The sequence below is a fragment of the Mustela nivalis genome, assembly GCF_964662115.1.
Source record: "Mustela nivalis genome assembly, chromosome: 3".
Classification (NCBI taxonomy): domain Eukaryota; kingdom Metazoa; phylum Chordata; class Mammalia; order Carnivora; family Mustelidae; genus Mustela; species Mustela nivalis.
In genome coordinates, this window is record NC_139022.1 from 74,581,308 (window position 1) to 74,606,451 (window position 25,144).

Genomic DNA, 25,144 nt, shown 5'->3' on the forward strand with positions numbered 1-25,144 from the left:
TTTCTTTGAGGTTAACGTCCAGGAGATTTCAGATTTAGTACTGTTTCAACCCTTTGGAATTATATATTCATCTTCACTGTCCCCAGTTTCTCCATTGTAAATGTGAAATATATTCAGGTCTTTATCACTTTAAATAAAAAACAAATATTTGGCCACTGCAATGTTTGCAATATTCATGCAGTTAATGTGCTTTAAAAGTTTGTTTTGTGTCATGAACCTTCTACCAAAAAAAAAAAAAAAAAAAAAGGTAAATCAACAAAAACATTTAATTCCGGGAGCCCTCAATTTATTTACATGTAATGATCCCGAAATATAGATGTGTGGAACTAGGAACATAGTTTTCCATAAAATGACATTTAATGAGTACTGCCTCTAGATCTGTCCCTGTGTGAAGCCCTATTTAGTTCTCCTATCATTATCTTGACTTTACAGATGAGGAAAACAGGCTTAGAACAGTTGCATGACTTGCCAGGCTGGTAAGTGTTGGAGTCGGGAATCAAACACGTGTGAGGGTCAGCCTCCAAGGCCTGTTCTTTTCATTCTTCATCACTACAGCACCCGCAATGCAGTGTTCTGCCTGGTGGTAAGGCTGTCAGGACAGACTATGAAATACTGTTGTATCCGTAATGTACTTGTAGAACTATGTTCCTAATAATACTTCAACAGAATCCAGACTCAGGTACAGTTACACTGCCTTTTTTTTTTTTTTTTAACTCCTCTTGCTTTTATGTAGGAAAAATATGTTTAATTACCCGGGTGATACATAGATACATTCTCATTTTGAAATACCCAAACAAAACAGTAGTCTACAGGGCAGGAGGGAAAATTCCCCTGGGCTTTCTCCCCCACTCCTGATCCCACTCCCTCTCCTATTTCTGGCTCTACCACTATCAACAGTATGGCTTGTTCCTTCCAGACTTTTCCTAGGCATTTACATACATATATGTACATACATAAATATGCATGGAGCTATGTTTCTATGGCAAATACATTCAGAATTCCACCTTGGGATGTCAGAACACTTTTCTGTTGCAGTCCTGGCAACTTCCCCAGCTCCAAGTCAATGTGGGAGGGTGGGGATGAAGGCGGCTTTATTAGTTATCTGTTGCTACATGACAAACTACCCTACAATTTATCAGCGTACCACAACGAACATTTATTAGCTCACATGGTTTCTGAGAGTCAGGAATCTGGGAGCAGCTTGGCAGGATGGCTCCAGGTCAGGATCTCTTATGAGGTGGCATTCGAGACGTCAGCTGGGGCTGTAGTCATTTTGAGGATTCATTGGTGCTGGAAGATTCACTCCCAATTTGGCTCACTCAGTGGTTATTTGCTGGAAGCCCTTAGCTCCTCAGTGGCAGTTGGCAGGAATCCACATTTCCTTGCCATGAGATAGGTCCTTTCCATAGAGCTCTTTTGAGTGTTCTTATGGAATAGCAGCTAGTTTCCCCCACAGTGAGCAGTCCACAATTCATGAGGGAGGACAAGGAGGAAGCTGCAATGGCTTTTATGACCTAGTCTTGGAAGTCACAGACCCTCGCTTTCACCAGATTCCATTCATTAGAAGCAAGTCACTTCCTTGGCCCACATTCAGGGGGAGGGGAGTTGGGCTTCACCTTTTGAAGAGAGGAGTGTCAAATGGGCAGACATATTTAACACCACTGCAAGAGCCATGTTGTGAGGGAGGAAAAATGGAGCAGGGCAGAGTCTATGATCAGGGCAGAATAATCCAAGTAACAGGGAGGAGGGGAGAGGTGCCGAGATAATGAGGTAATAGGATAGTGAGAGGTAGAATGGCCAGGCTGGCAATCCTGGCTGCACATTAGAATCACCTGGGGAAATTTTACAAGTACTCCTGCCCCAGACCCCGCTACAGATCAATTAAATCAGTATTTCTGGGATGGAGGCCCAGGTATCAATATTGTTTAACAGCTCTCCAAGTGATTCCAATGTGCAGCCCGAGTTGTGAACCATGAAAGCACAGAGGTGCTGGAGTCCAGCCGTGCCTGGGCTCAAGTCCCAACTATGTCAATTAAGTAGCTGTGTGATCTTAGGCGAGTTAATTAGCTTTTCTGTGCCTCGTCTGTAAAATGGGGATCTCAATAGTCCTTCCTTATAGGGTGGTCAGGAGAATCACCTGAGTTAACAACCTATGGCAATAGTTTTGAACAGTTCTCTGCACAATAAGTGCTGTGTAAATGTTACTACTGTGATGATTAGCAGCATGTGCTGGACTTTTCCTGCCTCCTGCTTGCCTCTCCAAGTGCCTAAGCTGGGAGAGGAGTATGGCTTCCTGTGCCCAACCCCAGTCCTTTTCCCTTGAAAAGGGTGCAGAACTCTTCACCACCATTCTCGGGCTCTATAAGCCCCACCGGCCTTCGAGCAGGTAAACTGAGAAGCTAAGCCGTTGCCACTGAAAGGACAGGCATCTTTAGAGGTGGGGAGACAGAGTAGCTCCTTGGGATATGAGAGGAAGGGAAATCCCCCTTCAGTTCATAGAGAATTGAGATGCAACCTCTCATAGAAGACAGCAGCACAATCTGCACACGTCTTGCAATGCCTTCAAGAAGCCTTTCCTGATCTCAAATTTCTCTGAACTCCTATACTACCAACATGGTCCCTGAATTATCTGCTGCCTGTTACATTTATTTATTTGTCTTCTGTGCTTTCTCTCCTTCGACAGTGGGTCCTTTTAGAGGCAAGGACTATGTCTTCTCGGAGAAGTTATCAGTAGAAGCAGGGAGAAGAAAATGAAGGAAAATGGGATACCGTTTTTGGATTGTAGATACCTCTTTAATTCTTAAAAATTTATATATGTGTATTGGGAAATGACTCTGCTTCTTTAACCCCTCCTCATTTCCCCCCATACCACTATATCCCTAAAACACCCCTAATCCCCATTATCATGGGGAAAAATAGCATGAGTGCTCTTTCTCCTGCTTTTACATCAGAGGTTAATAAATTGCCACTATTACAGAGTATTCCAACTAATATTGATGAGGCAGGTACAGAAATAAGCTAAGGGGTACTTCCTATAAAGATATGTGTTTCACATGCATAAAAGCGTTGCTCTGTAGGAAAGGAGATTTAGCTTTTTCAAGCCTACTAGGATAGATGGGGCGGGAGGGGCGGGGAGAATAAGGAATAAAATAATAAAGTAATTATAACACAATTGCTGACAAAATTTCTACAGAATTTTCACCCCGTTCTCCAACATTAAAATAATAATGATTTAAACAGACTGTTTCTGTGTTCTCTTTTTTTAACCTCTCTTTTCTGCACATTTACGATTTGGATCCTGAAACTTAAAGATCTTTTTAATAAAATGTATCAGGCCAAAACATATTTAAAGCCCCCGATGTTTATTAAGTTAGAAAATGTGGTACTGATAGTTAAAACTATGACAATAAATGGCCTAATTTCAATAGTACTTGGGCTTAGTTTGAAAAATATAGAAATGAACACCGTGGCTAAAAATTCCGGGTAGGTGGGGCCTGATCTCACATATATCAGTGGTGTCAAAACATGAAGCTATCTTCTTAGCAAGTATCTAGATGCCGGAAAGGGGTCATTCTAGAACATGATTTCTCCTGGCTGAGTTCATTCATTTCTGCCAAAGAAGGGAATCCTGAATTTTAAGCCTTATAAGCTAGAAATAAAATCAGCTTTAAACCTAAAAATTATTCTAGAGAAATACTGCCTTGTTGGTTGAGGCTATTGTAACTGTTACATACATACATAGCTTATTTTATTGGTCTGATTAAATGATTCCCATGCGTCCTTCTGAAACTTCCTGCAGTCATTCCTCATTGACTGCCATCTCAGCCAGAAGAAAAGAAAAAGTGATGAACTCCAGGCTTCTTCATCAATGAGCTCAGCCAATAAGAGGGTTCAGTGGATACCACTGACCTTCCTGGGAAAACGACTAGCATGAAAACTGAAGAAACGTGGCACAGAAACACAGCAGTAAAATTCAAGAGACTAAAATAAACTCGGTGAGCCTGCCTGGTCGCTAAACACTGAATACATTTAAGTGCTATTTTGACAAGAGAGCATGGCAGCTTTTTAAGAATTTCATTTTTAAAACTCTAATACGATTTTGTTCTTCTAACAGCATCATCCTGGGTCTGTGTTTGTTCCCAGTGAGGTCATTATTAAGTGAATTGAATTATTGTTCTGTTCAAATGACCTGTGCGTTCAACGTGTGCTGAGCTCTAGCAAGAAATGTTTTATGTATTATTGGGAGATGGCCATCTGGGGCATAAGCCAGGCCTCCTAACATGCAGAAATGTGGGGAGACAGTTTATGTTCAGTCTTATCTATGATCAGAATTCCATTTATAAGCTTTTTTTCATCCACTTGTCAACACTGCTCACTATAGCAACACTGAAAATGGCCAGAAATGAACAGATTTATCAGAACAATGTGAGGTCAGACTGTACATTTCAATTACTGTATATTGGATTTTTATCATACATTTTACATTTTATCCATAAAAATAGTAAGAATGTAATAAAAATGGAAGTAGTTTTCTTTGATCAACTTCCATAGATTTCATGACTTTTATTAGATAAAAGGTCTCACATTATATATGTGTATTTTAAATATAACAGGGTTGTCCATGCCAAGAAACATGGATTAATTTTTTCAAGTCTGAAGAATACTACTCTTCCCCTCTTCCCTTTCCTGCATATTTAATGAGACAGCATGGCAGTATGTAAAATTAAATTTTAAACTTGAAGATTATTTTTAAGCCACAACCTTTTCATATATTTTTCAAGTAAACTTTTGATAACGCTAGAGGCATGTTAGACCAAATGAATGATTTTACAGTATCTTACGTAAGGTCTGTGTATGATATGACTGTACACTATCTTTCATAAGGTATGTATCTTACATAAATACACCCAGATATTCTGTATTACAAACTGAAAAGATTTTCAGGTATTTTCCTCTGGTTGGTTTTCATTGTTGTTGCTCTGATACCTCAACTGACAATAGGAATTAATCCCAAAATGAAGTATACAATATTACAAGGGGAAGAAGATTTCCACAAGTCCTTCTGACTTCCTTTCCTCCCTTTCATCCCTCCTTTCCTTCCTTCCTTTCCTCCTTCCTCTTCTTCTTCTTCTTCTTTTTTTAAAGATTTTATTTATTTATTTGACAGAGAAAGATCACAAGTAGGCAGAGAGAGAGAGAGGGAAGCAGGCCCCCTGCTGAGCAGAGAGCCCGATGCGGGACTCGATCCCAGGACCCTGAGATCATGACCTGAGCCGAAGGCAGTGGCTTAACCCACTGAGCCACCCAGGTGCCCCCCTCTTCTTCTTCTTCTTCTTTTTTTTTTTTTAAAATAAAAGTCTTCTAAAATAAAATCTTCTGAGTTGTATAAAGTAGTATTCACTTTGGTCATACAACTGTAGAGCTTAAATATATCTGGATTTTAACTTTCCTTGTAAGTGAGAGATGTTTGTTAGAGAAATGACTAGTATCAGCAAACAGGTAGAGAGATAGGCTTTGTTCACGAATGTATCCCTGGACTACTATTACACTCACTCACCTTGAAAGTATCGTAATGAAAACGAAGATGATGATGATGATGATATGGCAATAATAACTACCATTCAATGAACATAGTGTGCCTGCGACCAGGCTGTTTGGCAGGCATTGTCTTATTTGCTCTTCACAACAATGCTCTGAAATCAGATAACACCATCTTTAGATGAAACCAACGTTTCTGAAGCTAAGAAACTTATCCAAGGTCAGCTATGTGGATAACACTCCAGATATATGTGATGGTGGAAAGGGTAGATTATGTGGGGAGCATTCCCGGTTTCTACTAGTCAAGAGTATAAGTCAAGCCCCGGTTTCTACTAGTCAAGAGTATAAGTCAAGCCCCGGTTTCTACTAGTCAAGAGTATAAGTCAAGCCAAGTAGAGACCAAAGGCTTTGCTGTGGCTGTGAACAGCCTCAACACTGAGTTTAAAAGTGTCCATCCTGGGCGTCTGGGTGGCTCAGTGGGTTAAGCCGCTGCCTTCAGCTCAGGTCATGATCTCAGGGTCCTGGGATCAAGCCCCGCATCGGGGGGCCTGCTTCCCTCTCTCTCTCTCTCTCTGCCTGCCTCTCCATCTACTTGTAATCTCTCTCTGTCAAATAAATAAATAAAACCTTAAAAAAAAAAAAAAAGTGTCCATCCTGGTCTTGCTTTTTGTAGTATCTGAAGCCCTTGGCTCGGACCCAGATCACTTCAGCAAGCCCTTGCCCTCTATCTTCTCTATTGCCAACCCTCTGGTGCACTTTAAATTTTCGGTTGCAAATGTGTATTTAAATATTTGTTTGATCGGGCGCCTGGGTGGCTCAGTAGGTTGAGCCGCTGCCTTCGGCTCGGGTCATGATCTCAGGGTCCTGGGATCGAGTCCCGCATCGGGCTCTCTGCTCAGCAGGGAGCCTGCTTCCCTCTCTCTCTCTGCTTGCCTCTCCATCTCTGTCAAATAAATAAATAAAATCTTTAAAATAAATAAATAAATAAATAAATATTTGTTTGATGTTGCATATCATGACGCTTCATTCCTACTGTTTTGGAACACGCATCTCTTACAGTGGACAAAATTGAATGTCTGCCTCATTCTAAATTCCCCAGCTTTCATTATTATGGCTCAGGGCAGGGCTCTGATGAGACTAGAAACTGTGCCTTGTCCAGAGAGGCTGGCTGGCCACCCACAAGTGGCCAGAAACAAGGGACTCTGCACAAGAAGAACAGCAGTATCATTAGCTGACCTCCTGGGATCTGAACTGGAAAACTGGGAGAGTATTGATCAATAAGAGTGAAGGCAGAATAAAATAGACACTCTGAGGAGCAGAGATGACATGCACCAGAGGCCAGAAGAGACAGACCTAAAGAGCTGCTGGCTCTAAACCTGTCCCAGTTTTTCCATGGCTTTCCACTTATAATCTCTGCATATGTGTGCTTGGACTTTTTCTTAGGGAGACCTGAATGAGGCTCTCTCTGTTCCTTGTGCCCTCAAGAACCTGGCTGTCCATATAAGCATCTCATCACCAGCACCCTTCTGTGGCTTCCTTTTTCCACCTCTGTCCTTGATGGTTTGATTAAGAGGGATAATAGCCAGGATTCTCTCCTTTGCAAGTGATAGAAACCCAACCACAACCACCCCAAGAGAGAAGCAAACTACAAACCAAGGTGAGTGCGAGAAGATGAGAGATGTGCCACAGGACTATCTGCCAAGGGAAGAGGGTCACGTACCACCTCTGTGGCCCAAGAACACAATGCTCCGTAAGCCCACCAGGAATAAATGATTGGAGTCGGGGGAAGAGTAGTTCTCCCAGAGAACAGGAATGTTCTTCTGTGCAGATAGAACAAAATGTATCTATGAAAGGAGGTGTAGCTGTACAACTTTACTATACTATTTACAAAGCGGGAGAAATGCAAATTGCTCCTAGTCTCATTTCCCAAGGTCTTCATGCAGACCTGCTCCACCCGCCCTGCCCCATGTCAGATCACTGGCTCACCTTCACCACCTGAAGACATTCGCTCCACCTTCACTCAGCTTCACCTTAGTCGTCTTCACCACCCGGCCCAGCAACTTGAATGAATTGAGGACCTCAGAAGAGAGCAGCGGAAGCTCTTTCTTCAGGCTCTCCGTGTGTGATCCATGGAACCAGCAGCAGCACCTGGGAATTAGTTAGACATGCAGATTTTTAGGCTTCATCCCAGACGTGCCGAATTAGAAACTCTAGGGGTAGGTTCCAGGAGTCTGTGTTTTAACAAACTCTTGCGTGATTCCGAAGCTGGCCAAAGTTTGAGGGTTTCTGCTTTAAGCCATCCTTTCAACAGCCCCTTGTTTAGATGGTTTATTCAAAGCATTCCCAAGTGAAGCCTGCACAGGAAAGTACACATTCTCATTGCAGGAGTACCTTGCCATGAATGAGCCATATGAGAGAACCCTATAGAGTGTCTTTAACTGCCCTGCCCTGACCCTTCGAATTCTCCTTGGGATCTCTTTAGCTGCCCCAGGCAGCAACGAATGGATGCATCATAGTAGCATTGTGCATAGTGGGACTACAGAGTGGACACATAGAGGCCCTGCTGAAACACACATGGTGATGAAAGGCCAACATTTTTTGACCCAGCAGGCTTCACTTGGGAATGCTTTGAATAAACCATTTAAACAAGGGGCTGCTTATATTCTCTGGCTCTCTCTGTCAAATAAATAAATGAAAGAAAGAAAGAAAGAAAGAAAGAAAGAAAGAAAGAAAGACAGGAAGGAAAGAAGGAAGAAAAGGAAAAGAAAAGAGAAACGAAACGAAACCACACCTAAAGTCTCTGTGTCCACAAGGAGCGTGTATAGCTGACACAAAGAAGTGCCCGAGTATACTTCAGATATATGACCAGGGGCAATGGCAGAAAGAGAGGGAGAGGGAGAAGCAAAGCAGGCTCCCCGCTGAGCAGGAGCACATACCCAGGGTCATTCCCAAGACTCTGGGATCATGACCTGAGCTGAAGGCAGATGCTTAACCCACTGAGCCACCCAGGTGCCCCTTAGGGGTGGTTTCTGGGAAAAACCTCATCTTTATGTGTCTAACAGGACTTGCTTAAGAAACCTCATGGGCTTAAAGAAGAAAACTGAGTCCAAGTGTCTTCTTGCCCAGTTTTCCTTTTTTATATTGTTAGAAATCTGAGCTCATGTTTTGTTTTGTTTTGTTTTGTTTTCCTGCACCATGAGCATCATTATGGTATCTTGTAAATGCTGTGCTTCCAGTAAGTGTGGCGGAGACAAACGCTGGTGACCTTCACTGCTCTTGCTTCAAACCATCGGTACTGGTTTCTGGCCTCTTCATTTAGGAATAGATATCTGTTTGCATATCTTAAAGTTCTAAAAGTTAAGATGTCCCCATGTACTACTTAACCAAAAAAGTTATTCCAAAACTGTTTGATATTTAGAACATGAACTTATATCAAAATGTACAATGCAGACCCATGGTTGGGCAAGTAAAATTATTCGAACACCAAAGATCATAAGTATTAATAGCAAATGAGTTTTAATTTTTGTCCTTAGGATCCTTTGGGTGTAAGAATTCTTGTCCAGTCATCTAATCTACAATTTCACCTTTAAACCGAAACTGCTTCTGCCAGGAAGGAGTTCTCATCCCAGAGTAAAAGGATTTGCAAGCAAGGATTCATAACAGAAGTGCCATCTCAGCCTTATTGGTGGGATTGCAAAGTGATAATTTAATTTAATTACATGATAATTTAATATCCCCTGTGTTTTTTCCCTGCGAGTACTTCGAGGACAGTGTTTGGAGTGGCAGCTAGGTCTTTGACAGTGTAGTTATTCTAGGGAAAGGTGAGACTGTACCCACAATTACTAGTTAGTTTTTTTTTTCTTTTAAATCTTTTTTTTTTTTTTTAAAGATTTTATTTATTTATTTGACAGAGAGAGAAATCACAAGTAGGCGGAGAGTCAGGCAGAGAGAGAGAGAAGCAGGCTCCCGCTGAGCAAAGAGCCCGATGCGGGGCTCGATCCCAGGACACTGAGATCATGACCTGAGCCGAAGGCAGCGGCTTAATCCACTGAGCCACTCAGGCGCCCCATCTTTTAAATCTTAATCTCTGAAAACATCTAGCTCATGTTAACACAATTTTTTTTTTACATAAAATAACATTTTTTTCAAGGTCATTCATTTGCATTCTTATAAGCAGAGTTGCACTTCCAGAAAATAGTTGACTATTTGCTTGACCACGGACTTAAGCTTTCTTCTCTAAAAGAGGAAAAAGAGACAGCACCTCCCCTTTCCTTAGTTATATCACCAGTTTCCAAACTGCCTAGAAATCTGTTGTCTTGGCTTCTTCAGTTAATTCAGGGAGTAAAAGACAGATAGGACTTATGCCAGATTTCATTTTGTAGTGAATTATTTAAAATTGTTTAAAAGGATAAATATGCTGGAAATTAAATGTGACAGACTGTTAAAAATCGCCCAAGGCAATTTTTAGAAATCTTCAGATTTCTACTCTACTACCTTGGGTAAGGAAAAATGGTGATGCTGATTACAAAGAGAGGAAAGTCAGAAGGAAAATTTAACTTTTTAAGAAGAGGCTGAGTTTAGCTCCCATGTGGCGAATTTGTGGTATAATCCAATGTAATGGATATGGTGTGCGCCCAAATTCCACCTTCAGGACCCAGGTACTTATTCTCCCAGCTATTAGGGTCGTTACCTGTTGACCACTCAGAGCTGAGTCTCTCTCTAGAAATGGCCTTTAGCCAAAACTGTCTTGCCCAATGTTATGTTTCTTTCTGCAGGGGTAGCTCACATCCCATGACTGGTTGAGGAGGGGTACCAAGTCCCAGCCCTCTTGCCTCAATCTGGGGACCTCTCTGAGGCACAATCCATGTTCAGACGGCGGTGGGATTGGCTGCAGCGTTGTTGCAATAGCATCACAACTGAACCTCACCTTTGGCCCAATCTTGCTTTCCTCACCCACTTACAAGTGTTGTTTTCCAAAGCACATCCTGTTGAAATTCTTGAACACTTATTTTCATCTTTGTTTCCTGAGGAATCAAACCTAAGATACCCAGGAACCAAACAAAGATGCTAATGTGGGGGGAGGGGACAGGTAAAAGGAGTTACTTCCATTTTAATAAAGTAAATTTCTTTTAAATTAGAAGCTTTCAGTTTTTAGCATCCCTTAAGGCTGATTTGATGTGAATAACACCAGTATAAAGCAATTAGCGAAGTATTATTAACTACCCATTAGGTAAGTAGTTTCTGAATGGCAATCCTCCTAAACAGTGTAACTCATTTATAATATAACCTGTTGGTACTATTCAGATGATTTATCAGTTTTGGTAACAAGCTCATTTTTACAAAAACTGCATAGATAAAACCACGTGATTCAAAGGGCATGAAAGTGAGTTACTGACCAGTATGGACCTTGTCTGATAGTTTCCCAAAAGCAATCAGAGCCATACACAATTAGCCCCTCATGAAATCTATTAAAAATGTACTTTTTTGTATTTTAATCACCTAATGGGACAAAGTCCCAGGTCAAAGTCCTCTGTGTAATGATTATATCCAGTGTGATCAAGACATGTAGCGCGGTTTTATAGATAATATTGTGAGAACCAAGTGGGATTCATTGAGAGGCAAGAGCCTGAATGCAGTATCTCTCATCTCCATGTTTCTTCCTCATTAACACTTGTCCCAGGGCAACAAGAGCTGCCCTACTGTTCTACTGTTACCTCTGCTGGTGAGAACCCAATGCAGGTGGCCCAGCAGGACTAGAGAAGACCACGATGTTGATGCCCAAAGCATACAATCTACAGAACGACTTCTGTGATTCATTTCATTTTTGCAAGCCCAGCTGTTCAGGATTTGCTCACTTGCCAGTGATGTCCTGCAGACTTGGGTTTGGGAACCCAGAAAAATAGCTAATTATCCCAATTTTTTAAAGTGATGAAAAAATACACATTTCCTATAACTCCTCATTATTTCAACTCTGGGACCTCCAAAATCTGTGGTGTTTCCTGTATAATGCAGCACCTCTCAACCATGACAGACCACATGTACTAAAATGCTGAGAGAAATACACTGCACAGAAGACGAATTTCAGCAGTTTCGTTCTATCTCTTTCTGTAATTTGATATTAAAATAGTGATTTAAGATTTTAATGTGACATAGTTGACAATGCAGGTTTGTGCAATGAAAAGATAATTACTATAATGTTTTAAAATATTTCATTACTGCATTTTTAATAATAAAAACAGTAAAATGCTTCTGCATTTTAGTCTCAGCCTGAACTTTAATAATCATTCTTATTCAAATGACAGGATGTGGAACTGTCGAGTGTTGTATATATACCCATGAATGATTTAGGGGAACTATGAAATTATATTAAATTTGAAGAATACAGTTTTGCGTGGAGGGGATAAAAACCCTAATGACTTCACAGGAGAAATATTTATTGGGATATCATGTTACCTTTGTTTGTAGCATAATGGTCTCAGAGGGACAAAGTGAGATTATTTTGATGGTAAATTTATTACATGGTTTTTAGGGGCCTGGGCCTGAGGGATCTTGTTGAAAAGGGTTTTGTGATCTGAGAAGCTATAAGGAACTTTGGCCTCTCACAGAGTCTCCACGGAGTGAATTGCTGTCCTTGGAGAAATAAAACAGATGCTGCCCAGGGAGGGGAGCAAATGTCTCAGGTTGGTGTCAGCTCACCAAGGAGGGAAGCAAACGGCACATATTTCGCTTCTGTCAAAAATGCTGTATTTCCTTTCAGATAGCAACTCCCAAGCATTCTTCGTCTCTCTTCCTGTTAAAAGCTCAGGCTCAAGCATTGAACCACTTGAGCTGGAATTCTGGCTCTACCATTTGCTGGCTATTTGACTCCAGCAAATTACTTGAGCCTCTGGGGCCTGTTTCCTCATCTGCAAAATGGGGACAATAATAAGACACAGCCCATGGCGTTGTTATGAGGATTATGGGGTATCTACCTGAGTGCCACTCAGGTAGATAGGTAGATACACTGTGCCTTGGCACATGATTAAACTCTGCAACAATGGCAGCCATTATTATGATTGTAAATAAACACTTTTTTTTTTTAAGATTTTATTTATTTATTTGACAGAGAGAAATCACAAGTAGATGGAGAGGCAGGCAGAGAGAGAGAGAGGGAAGCAGGCTCCCTGCTGAGCAGAGAGCCCGATGCGGGACTCGATCCCAGGACCCTGAGATCATGACCTGAACCAAAGGCAGCGGCTTAACCCACTGAGCCACCCAGGCACCCATAAATAAACACTTTTTAAAAGTCCTGTTTTGTCTGTGTGTGTGCAACAGGGAACCAAGAGGCATGACTTGTGAAATAGGGCCTGTACTTTTTAATGCCTTAAGTGCGAGAACAGAGCCAGTGTAACGCCGGAAGTGGATGATCTCTCTTATGGCCACTGTACATCCTGGAGGTTTAGAGGAAGCAGCCTCAAGCTGAGTCCCCAGGATAAGAGAGAGTCTTCCAGACTGCTGCTCTCTCACTACTCACATCTCTAGCATGGTTCCCCAGGAGCCCAGAAATTCTGGACTCGTTGCAGGCCATAGTGACCATGTGTTAGAGTTTGCCCCCATCTGCAACCTGTCCTCCAAAAGAAGTCATTCTCCCAACTGTACTTGGCAAAAATGTGCTTGGCTCCTTTTCTCTGCTGCTCTTTCCCACCCTGTGACCCCCATCTGGAAGCTTTGCCTCACCCCAGATCTGTGACCAATCATCCCTACTCAGAGGGAACTGAAGAATCAGGATAACTTTGGTGATAACTTTTCACCATGTTGATTCTTCTGCTTTGATTATTTGTGCCAGTTCTAGTAATCATAAGGACAACAATTATCTTTTTTAACACCTAGTCTGTGCTAGCCCTGTTCTAATCACTTTACATGTAGTAACTCTTTTGCTTCTCACAAAGGTAGATATTATTATTATTATTATCATTTTGTATATGAGGACATTGTGGCACAGGGACACTAAGTAACTCGACCAAAGTCATACAGACAGTGAGTGACAGAAGGGAAATTTGAAACTAGGCAGGCTGGTTGTACAAGCCAAGTGCTTAATTACTTCCTCCCTAACAAGCTTCTCTTTTATTCGTCTGTCCCAGCCCCTAGCTTGCTCTTACATTACAAAGATCAAGACTCTAATATGTTCTATCTGTCTCAGTGCTGGGTGATGAGCTGCCTGAGGTCTCAGGTCCTCACCACAAATCCCTGGGGCCTACAGCTAGTAATCCTGCTCCTTCCACCTAATTTTAGGTCTCTTTCTTCTAGATCCCTACCTAAAGAGATGCTTGGGATGCTACCTAAAGCCTGTCTCTGCACATTCCAGATGCCACCTTTCTGGTAGAGTTTCCTCCATCATCCACGGGGACTTTGGTCTCCAAGCCTCTGCTCATCTACATTGGATCTCTCACATCTGGGCTCAAGCTCCTATAGGCATAGCTCCAACCATAAAGCCTCCATTCTTTTTTAATTTTATTTTCCTTTTCTTTTTAAAAAATATTTTATTTATTTGAGACAGAGAGAGAGAGGGACCACACACAAGCAGAGGGGAGGGGCAGATGGAGAGGAAGAAGCGGGCTCCCCACTGAGCAGGGAGCCCAATGTGGGGCTTGATCCCAGGACCCTGAGATCATGACCTGAGCTGAAGGCAGACACCTAACTGAATGAGCCACCCAGGTACCTCTCAAGTTCCATTCCTGATGTGCCATGCTGGGTCAGTTTCTGCAAGGACTGCCCTGGCTGTGAAAGAGAGTGGCCACATCATTTTCAAACCTGCTAATTCTTCTCCTTCCTTCCACAACTGAGAGTCAGCATTAGAACTTAAGATACACAGAGTGAGCAGAGAATCTTCCAAAAGTTTCTCTGTAATAGTGCATGTTGAGGTTACTGGTCTGTCCAACCTGTGTGGACAGGTTTCTAGCCATGTAGACAAGAAGAGCAAAGATGACTAAGCCCCTCAAATATGAATAAAGAAAATATTCAACATATCCTGAAGACTATACCGCATCCTCTGAGTAGGAAAGGGGAACTTAGGACTGCTGCATGAAAATGATCCACTAGATGCTTTTCAATCTAATCCCTACGATATCCAAATGTCAAGTATCCCATGACGTTTGCTAGGTCAATTGAAACTAACTGAGCCATAAAATATATCTAAAGCAGTAGGAGACTAGGAGAGTTAGGGGACTCCTGAGTCATGAAAGCACATACCTGATGAACAGGTCAAAAAAATTCCCCCGTCTAAAAGGTAGAATGTTAAACATTTTGAGAGGTAATAGATTCCCAGCATAGAAGGTGAAAGGGTCACCACCTAAGATAATTAGCCTCCAGAGCAGGACCACACATGTCCCAGGGTCAAGCACATTGCTGACATGAGAGGAAGACCTGGGACATCAGAGCTACCTGAAAACTCAAAGGATAGTCTGCAAAGCCTTTGGTAAAAGCACAGAAAGTCCTTAAAAAGAAAAAAAGGCAGGCCTAGTCCATTCAGAAGAGACGTTACAGGAAGATAGAGAGGGTAAAAGTCATGGCAGAGTTGTTAAGATCAGAAATCATAAAAGAAGATATTTTCGGTTATATTCACCAAAAAATTAAATTCTCTGTAAAGCTAAGAGCACTATAAAAAAAAAATTAAAAGTTAAACAACAAGCAAGTTATAAAGGCTCCCTCCTTCCCCCTCGCCCCATAGCCTGCCCCTGCCTATGTTAGCAGAATTCTCCACTCTATGACTCTAGATTAACCCAGGGTCTCTTTTCCACTGCAGGAGAAGAAAAGTCCCCGTATTCACCTTTTCAGCTTTCAGGCAACTAGGATGCAGGTTGTGACAAAGGATCAGCAAGCAGACCCTCTGGCCCAGGACTCTGAATCAGGGACACAAGACAGCCCATTTTGGTGGCAGTAGCAGCAAGTGTGGAGGGCCAGTGAGGGTAGAGGTGCTGAGAGTGGTTTTCAGCATCTAATGTCAGTATCAGTGGGACCCTCACCAGGCAGTTCCTAAGCGTGGTTTGGCTGCTGTCTACCCCACCTCCCTTTGTGCTACTCTTCAGAGTCCAGCTTCATAGCTTTTCCCATGATTCTGTGATTTACCAAATGCCCTTTCAAAACACTGTTTTTTTGTTGTTGTTGTTGTTTCTGTTTTTGTTTTGCTGGAATAAACCAGTTACCTTCTGTTGCACACACTCAAGAACCCCTAACAATACAGTGGGAAACTTACTGTAGTGTTTTAGGGGCAAAAGCAAAATACCCTGAAAATACACATGGTTTTATCAATTTAATAAGGGAAGATGAATATTTCAAAAGAAAACAGGGCAAAGGATATGGACAGACAGTTCACCAAGAAGGAAACACAAGTGGCCAATAAACATAGGAAATGACATTTACCCTCCCATTTCCAAGATGCATATTTTACAAATATTGTTGAAAAATCATTCTTCCCATATCATACTGACACACATTAAGAGTGCCAATACTCAGCATGTTGAAGCTGTGGGTAACAAGTTTATTTGGGGTATAAAATAACAGAACTTTTCTGGGCAAGGAGGAGGGGGGCATCTGATACTGTGTATCAAAATTTAAAGTGTTCCTGTTGGCCCAGCAATTTTGCTTGTAGGAATCTACCCTGAAAAAAAGGTCCATGAATCTCAGGTCCCAGTGGTCTATTAGAATACACAGTTCAGGGACGCCTGGGTGGCTCAGTAGGTTAAGCAGCTGCCTTCGACTCAGGTCATGATCCCAGCGTCCTGGGATCGAGTCCCACATTGGGCTCCTTGCTCAGCAGGGAGCCTGCTTCTCCCTCTGCCTCTGCCTGCCATTCTGTCTGCCTGTGCTCGCTCTCTCCCCCTCTCTCTCTCTGATAAATAAATAAAATCTTTAAAAAAAAAAAAAAAAGAATACACAGTTCATAAATTCTAAGTAAATTCACAGTTCAAAGTAATTTCAAAATAACTCACGTCCTTTATTTACTTACTTATTAGCATCGAACACCATGGAAAAGATGGAGTCACAGAATTATATATTCGATCTCTTTTCATTCTCTTTCCCAATTCACTACCCTTGTGCTTTGAATCTGCCCTCCTCAAATACTCTGCCCTAAAGTACTCCTCCTGCCTCTGCCCCAGGTAACTCTACTCTCTCCCTTTGTACCATAGAGACCAAGAATGTGTCTTCTCTACAAGTGAATGGACCAGCAGATATGGAAGGGAGGAAGAAAAGAATGGGAACATTTACAAATTGATAATCCTTGTTTTAATCCCACCTAGCAATAAGTAGAGAAGAATTCCAAGAAATATATCTCAATCCTTACCAAACTTTCCTCTCACTCCACTCTAGCTATCCTGACTCTTCACTGTTCTTCTGGCCTTTGCGCTTGCTGTGCTGGCCACGCTGCAATTCTTTTTTTTTTTTTTCCATTTTATTTTATTTTATTTTCAGTGTTCCAAAATTCATTGTTTATGCAGCATACCCAGAGCTCCATGCAATACGTGCCCTCCTTAATACCCACCACCAGGCTCGCCCAACCCCCCACCCTTTTCCCCTCTAAAACCCTCAGTTTGTTTTCTGGATAAATAAACAGGACTGGACGTCCCATCCCATTCAGGTCTTCACTCAGATGTCACCGACCTTGCCTGACATCCCATTTAAAACTGCAACCTGCAGGGGCACCTGGGTGGCTCAGTAGGTTAAAGCCTCTGCCTTTGGCTCAGGTCATGATCCCGGGGTCCTGGGATTGAACTCCGCATTGGGCTCTCTGCTCAGCGAGGAGCCAGCTTCCTCCTGCCTCTCTGCCTACTTGTGACCTCTCTCTCTCTCTCTCTGTCAAATAAATAAAAAATATCTAAAAACAAAACAAAACAAAACAAAACTGCAACCTGCAGCTCTTCAGTACTTCCTATCCCTCCTGCCTTTATTTTTCTTCATGGCACTAACCAAAAACTAACCTTCTATACATTTATTATTTACATTTACATCCATTCATTCCTCGTGTCTCTCCTTGCCCACTAGAATATAATCTCCCTGAAGGAGATGTTTTTGCCTGTTTTGTTCAGTGTTTTATCCCCAGTGCCTAGAAGAGAAATTGATACATAGCAGATGCTCAAAAAAATTAATGTTTATGGTAAAGAAAAACAGAACACACAGAATGTTCTATAAATTACAGATTCATTAAATATATTGCACTATTTTCACACAATGGATTGCTTAGCCCATCGTGGCAGGCAGAATAATATTTTATTCTGATCATAAGATATCTATCCCTAATTCCCAGACCTATAAATGCAATCTTGTTTGGAGGAAGGATCTTGCAGGTGTGATTACTTAAAGGAATTTGAGAAAGGAGAGCTTATTCAGGATTACTGGGTGGGCCCTAAATGTTACCACACAAATAGTCTTTTTTTTTTTTTTCCTTTTTTTAAGATTTTATTTATTTATGAGAGAGGGAGAGAGAGAGCCTGCGAGCACGAGCAGGGGTCAGAGGAAGAGGCAGGAGCTGACTCTCCACTGAGATGGAAGCCTGGAATGGGGCTTGATGCGGGGCTCCTTCCCAGGACCTGGAGATCACGACCTGAACCAGAGGCAGACACTTAGCCATCTGACCCACCCAGGCATCCCACAAAGTGTCTTTATGAGACAGAGGCTGAGAAGGAATAAACATACACACAGAGAAGAAGGTAACACGAAGGCAAAACAGAAGGCTATCTAAAGATTGGAGTGGTACGGCCATGAGCCAAGGAATGCCAGCAGCCCCTAGAAAGTGCTGATACCCTGCTTTCCACCCAGATATCTGATACTGATTTCAGATTTCTGGCCTCCAGAATTGTGAGAGAATACATTTCTGCTGCTTTGAGTTAGCGTTTGTGGTTACTTGTTAGAGTGGACACAGAATACTGATACATACTCCCAGCTCTTAAAGTGCTATTTTGGATTGTCCTAGGAATGACATTCTTTCTCCCAATTTGGCACCCCAAGTATACCTCTTACTTAGGATATAAGGGAACTGTTTAGTCCATTATCACAGTAAGTCCAGTGCTAATGATTATCCTGACTCCCTGCTTTGCCTTCTCTAACACTTAGACTTTTGTTGGTATGGGTGTAGGTAAGCCAAAGTTTTTCTTTGGTGTTTGGCTAGAGTAGAACAGTTATTGTCTAAAAGTTTTGTCTTTCCTGGCTGCCCCTCTCCTTGTCCTTTTGCTAGAGAGAGTAGGCTTTTTGGTTGAAGCTCTTTTCACCTATGCTCTTTGGTATTTGGGGGTTGCTGACTTCCGCAGTTTTGAGCCTAGGATAAATGTACAAAAAGAAACCAAGGGCACCAACCACACTGTTCCTCAGATCTTGAGGGTCCCTATCAAGTTTACCTTCTCTCTGTCTTTCAGTCTTCTCATGCTTGTTTTATATAGAATATCCAGCGTTTTCAACTGTTTTTAGTTGGAGGAAAATCACATCTACTCCAGCTTCCTAGGAGTGGGAAATTCTCAGTATCTTTAAGTGTGAACAAATTCTGTTTTATTTGGGGTTTTCCATGTATAGAAAGAATGAAGGAATAGAATATTTGGAGAGCTCCAAGAAGCAGAGAAACTTACTTCTCTTTATTTTCTTCAACCCCCACAGTCACGCTGACCCTCTCTTAATACTTGATGCATAATTTCCTTATATAATATAACGTTTGTACATGTTCTTAGCTATTTCTTGTAAGCCCAGATCCACTATGAAGTCTTTAGCAAAGATCACATATTATCCTTTTTTTTCCAACCTGGTTAACCACACAGGAGGTGTCTAATAATTGTTGATTGAATACATAAAAAGAGTATGTACCACAGACCAAGCAATATGGGAGTGTTAGAGATCTGCACAGGGGGGAAAAAAAATCACCATGTCTCAAGGGCCTTAAAGTCTAGCATGGAATGAATTATCTCTGGCATCTCTTTTATGACTGGTCCACCAGCTTGATTTTGTATGACAGAGATGAAGAATTTGCTCACTGTATGGAATTGGAACCCAAACCCTAATCAAACCATGTGGCATTCTGGACTTTTATAAGTTGAATGGTACTTGAAAACAGTGAAGGCTGGCAGATCTCATAGGTCCATTTGCTCAGACATTTCTTTTTAGTTTTTGCTCTGGAAAAGACTCAGGTACTCTGTGATATCCAGAATAGGCAATCTTACAAAGTTAGTCCCTTACCACACAGTCAGGCATACGTATAGGCTAAGCCATATGTCAGTTCCATAGAGTACTTCTGACTAACCCTGGGAGGGACCAGGTCATAGAAAGCTTATGAAAAGACTCAATTCTTTCAAGCAGTGACTGACAGCTTCAACAGGCTGTCTGAAGTGGACAGAGATGGTCATCGGTCCATGGAGCCACCATTACTCCTGGAATAACACAGTAGTGATTATGGCCTTTACAGTTTCCTTCTGAATACCAATACCCCACAGACAATAACAAGTTTCTTTCTCTGAGTTTTCAAGGCTGGCATGTCTCACCCACCAGGGGCTTTAACATAAATGGACAGAGAAACAAATTATCTTTGCATCTAGAATACAGATAATGCCAGGACTGTGGCCATCTTGTTCTAATTTTGAATCCTCCTTGACTTTTTTATAAATTGTTTAACCTCTTTGTACCTTCTCATTGGGATGTCATAAAGACTACCTCTCAACTTGAATGTTGTAAATGAGACATATATATCAGCAGAGACTTTTTTGATGTGAGGTACACTCATGAGAAAAAGTACTGTCCTTGGGTTTCTAAACTATAAAGTTTAATCTTCAGTCCCCAGTGTCTGAACTCTTGGTTGATTAATTCATATAAAATCTTCACACTTTCAACAGTTTTCTCCTTTTCATTCCCAATCCAAATCTCAAGGACAATATACAGAAATTAATTTTTAGGTTAGAATGGGAGAAATTGTGTTGAATTCCTTCAGAGAATTAATGTGGAGTTAAATGTAATATTTGCCGTCCCTATAATGCTTTTGCTAGCAGTTGTCCTTGCCATTTTTATTTTAATCCTTTATGTCTGCTTTTACAGCAACTATTTTAATTTAGATTTTCAAGTATTTTACAGTAATATTAGGTAGAGAGGGGGAAATGGCCAGTGTATGGAGACAATCCGGTTACCTAGATTGGTTGAATATTGTTGAGTGGGCTGGGTTTTCACCACCGCTACTTGGGATGTGGAGATTCTAGCTGACTAATATTAAGGGACACTTTCTGTGATGGAGAATTCATAGTCCTAGAAAAATAATAAAGTTAACTGTACATTTTAATTAGCAATAATTGTGCCTCGGATAAACCTCATTGGCGATGATACTGCCACTGTGCAAAGCTTAACTGTACATTTTAATAGGAAAATTTTTGTTCCTCCGACACTTAAATTCATTTAAAGTTGTGATGACTCTATGAGTTCAGAAACTTGGTATTTGGCATTCCCCTACTTCCCCCAGTTCTAATGTTGACAGCTTTTTGAATGAATTCAGTTGTTGAATTCTGATAATTTGTTTACCATCTCTATGTATCTGTGGGGTATTGTGGGTCATGGTGTGGGGGTGGGCGGTGGGATGAAAGGATGAAAGGATGGATGTGGAAGTAATTTATCAACTATGAGGGTAGTTTAGTGTTATACCCTTTGTAAGCTTGGGAATCACAGCCATCACCATCATCATACCACATTTACCTGTGTCAGGCTGTACCTCAACCACTGCAAATGAATTTTCCTTCCTCTCTTTGCTTCAGTCATTTCAAAATCCTCTGTTAGTAATCTTTCTCTCCCATCACTTCAGTCTTTTTCTCCTTCAAACCCCTCCTCTGTCTTCTGGATTAAGCAAACTCACATCTTTCCAAAAGATTCATTTTCCCCTATAAGGCTTTTTCCTTGACCATCACAATAATCTCAAAAATGCCCAGTGTCAGTGATGACTGATGGCAGAAACTAATCTCTGTCCCTGTCTGTTGGCTTTGCTTTTCACACATCCCATTCTTCTCTGTATAAATGCCCTCTATTTGAATTGAGAGTGCCTGAGGAGAACTGGCCTCCCTCATCTAATTCATTATCGGAAGCATCCTTGCTACTTATGGGTGAGGCACAGTACACATTAATACATCACGTTCTTGCTCTAGAAAGAGGGCATTAGGACCAGCTTCCCTGGACTGCCCACTGGGGTTGTTTTCTGAGTTAAAGAGGAATGGTAACAATCCATGACCCTTGCTTAATCTCCTCTTGCCCATAAGCATGCATTTGAGAAACAGGATTGTAGGTTCCCTCTGTCATCATGGAATGGAGTTTTCCTTTGTCTTCTTTTCACACCCTTTTCTATACCTCTCAGTTTCTGGTATGCCTATGCTAGGTACCCCATTTTCAGAAAGTGGCTGGCTCCAACTTTTGACATCTGATAACCTAACCTGTAGGTGCTTAAATTAAAAGTTATTTATAGGGGCAACTGGGCGGTGACGTTGGTTAAGCATCTGATTCTTGGTTTCAGCTCAGGTCATGGGATCAAGTCCCATATCAGGGTCTCCTTACGACTTTCTCTCCTTCTGCTCCCTCACCTCCACCTTGTGTGCTCTCTCTCTCTCTCTCTCAAATAAATAAATAAATAAATCTTTTTACAAAAGTAATTTACGAAGCTTAAGCTTATTTAAATGTATCTCAATTCAGAGACTTTCCCTCAAGTCTTTTGTCTATCCTTTCTTGTTATCCAAATTAATAACTACCATTTATTGACTAGTCACTATGTCTGAGGCTCTTTGCCAGATGTTTTATATATGTGTATGTATGTGTGTGTGTGTGTGTGTGTGTGTGTATGTATATATGTCTTTACAGCAATCTTGTTATTTATACAATCCCTTTTTGTATAGTACAGGAAATTTGGCATCTGAGAAAGTAAGAAATTTGCACTAGGAATGGAAAAATTAAAAAAGGGAAAGACTAGATTCACATCCGAGCTGCCTTTTCTCTAGCGACCCTTCCCCCCATGCCCCCACATTTGGTACCCCATACTACAAAAACCTTTTTTGTCCTCCCTAGTTATCCTATTCTTTAAGTTTTGTCATAAGGTTGAAAGCAAGACAATTGCCCATCTAAATTTATGTCCAGGTATTGATGATTCCTTTTTTTAAAAAAGATTTTATTTATTTACTTATTTATTTATTTGACAGATGGAGATCACAGAGAAGCAGGCAGAGAGAGAGGAGGAAGCAGGCTCCCTGCTGAGCAGAGAGCCCAACTCGGAACTCGATCCCAGGACCCTGGGATCATGACCTGAGCCGAAGGCAAAGGCTTTAATGCACTGAGCCACCCAGGCACCCCCAGGTATTGATGATTCTTGTTCTTAACCTTAGAAGAAGATTTTAACAGGTAAATTAATCCTTAATTTGTAGAACATGTGAGTAAATTATCTTGATGAGAAAACTGCCTTTCTGTTCTTCCTTACTTAGCCCAGGTCATAAAAACAAGCACCCCCACCCCAACACGTGCATATGCTCATGAACACACACACACACACACACACACACACACACACACACACACCTTGAGAACAAGAGATTAACAACTTGAAGCTTGTTTGTGCGGACCCCAGATTTACCCAACTGAGCTAAGAAGTTCAGTATGTCCTGGCTTACATATGAGATTAAAGTTTCATTTTCATATTAGTCTACTCAAAAAGCTACTGGCCTTTCCAATTAGCCAAGGAGTATAATACATTTTATGTTCAATACTATAATTTTAGTCACTGGAGAGAAATTATTTGAAAAGAGAATTGTTAAGGGACCTGGCAGAAGTTGTACCACAACAATATATAGTCTTTTTTCCTCTCTCTCTTTCTTTCTCTGATATTTACCAGTCCTCTCTGAAGCCCTTTGAAATTTTTGAAATCATATATGTTAAGGCTATCTAATTAAAATCTAATCCATCCTACATCTCTTTGAAAAATGTTTTATTTTAAATTATACAAGGAAGGCATAATTACAGCCTCTGTAAAAAAAACCTAAAACAATACAGAAATATAGAGAATAAAAAATAAAAATGATTTGTCCTCTTCATTCTTATTTCACTGCTTTCCCCCATATCCGTATGCATAGTTCAGTACATAGCTGTCTGGCCATTTTTTTTAAAATCACTTATGTACAGTTAATTCATACACAGATGTATTTCTGTTTCTGTGACTGTATTTATACTAAATATAATCTGAATTCACTTTGTTTAGTGTGTTGGGGATGTGTCTATGCTTGCACGTTCTCAGTTGAGTCCTTTCATCTCGTAGGCCTCAGTTTCGTCCTTCTGTCTGCTGCGAAAAGGAGAGGCTCCCGTGGGCACCAGCTCTCGAAAGCCGATTGCGTACATCTATTCCCAACTCCTTGTCCAAGTGTCAGACTGGAAGCTTGAAGCTGGCCATGATGGAAGTATTTATATCATGGAAACAGGCAAATGCTACAAATTAGGGCTCCCCTAGCACATGCTGACCTGTTGACCTTCACAGGAGTAAACTCTAACTCTCCCCTTTCCTCTTCTGATGAACCCTACTTCACCATTCAAAGTCAAATTTCACTCTTCCCCTCCCACTACATCTCTTCCCCTCCTTTACCTGCCCTTACTTCCTAGGATACCTGCTTTTTCCCCTCACCTGTCGCATATGCCTTGGGGTGGAGGAACAGGAGAGACAGAAACAGAAACCAGTAATTTAATGCTAACCGCACTTTACCAAATATATTTTACAGCACACATTAAGGGAAAACTTCTATTAATTCAGTAGAGGGGTTTATGGGAAAAGCAGGTACCTGGATCACCAAACCATCATTCTTCACAGGAAAGAAGTAATCAGGGGTGTACACTGATTCACACAGGCAATAGATTAAAGTGCGGTAGTTATTCTAGGGTTTGATGTCCCATTCTACAATAAAAGTCACACCCATGTGAGTATCTTGGACTAATCCCCCCCTGGTTGTTAAGCATTTACCATCACGTAACGGCTTATGGTGTAGGTAGTTATAAAGATTCCATTAAATGCCTGACACATGGGATGTGTTCAACATACATGTTCACTCCTTGACTTGTTTAGATGAGGCTCAGCTGGTTACCAACAAAACAGAGATGAGGACTTGGGGTCTCTGACTCACAAGGAGAGGTAGTTCTACAAAACCAGTGGATCTCAAAGTATAGTCCAAAGAGACCTGGGCGAGTCTTCCCATCTCCATTGACACATTTGTGTGAGGTTGGGTTTTCTTATATATTTTAATCAAAACATAGTACAACAGTTTAAATGCAGAAGCAGATATGATAATTCTACCATCTTCTGTTAAGCCAGGCATTAAAGAGATTTGCAAAACTGTAAGAGGTGACACACTTCTTTTGTTTTGGAAAACAGTTATTCATCATAAAAATATATTATCTATGTTAACATATTTGTTAGCATTATTATTATGAAAGAAATACAAAAATATTTTTCTAAATGTCTAATTTTTCATTTGTAATGTGATACATGTTTCTCTAAAGCATAGTATCTAGAGATATGACCCATGCAAATAAAAGATCTTTACAATTTTTAATTTTTAAGTGTGTAAGACGGTCCTGAATGCAAAAATTCTGAGAACAACTG

The 25,144-nt window shown here is 41.1% G+C and overlaps 1 protein-coding gene and 1 long non-coding RNA gene across 2 annotated transcripts in view; both read right to left on the reverse strand.

The window, feature by feature from the left end:
• Window positions 1–25,144, reverse strand: part of LOC309861654 — a 429,230-nt gene that overhangs the window by 336,378 nt on the left and 67,708 nt on the right. The window lies entirely within an intron of this gene.
• LOC309861651 (uncharacterized protein) overlaps window positions 1–25,144 on the reverse strand; it is a 92,088-nt gene that overhangs the window by 12,810 nt on the left and 54,134 nt on the right. Inside the window, exon 5 of the mRNA XM_082724731.1 lies at window positions 7,525–7,686. Within this exon, the coding sequence (XP_082580857.1) occupies window positions 7,525–7,543 (19 nt within the window). The 5' untranslated portion in view covers window positions 7,544–7,686. The remainder of the gene's footprint in view (window positions 1–7,524; window positions 7,687–25,144) is intronic.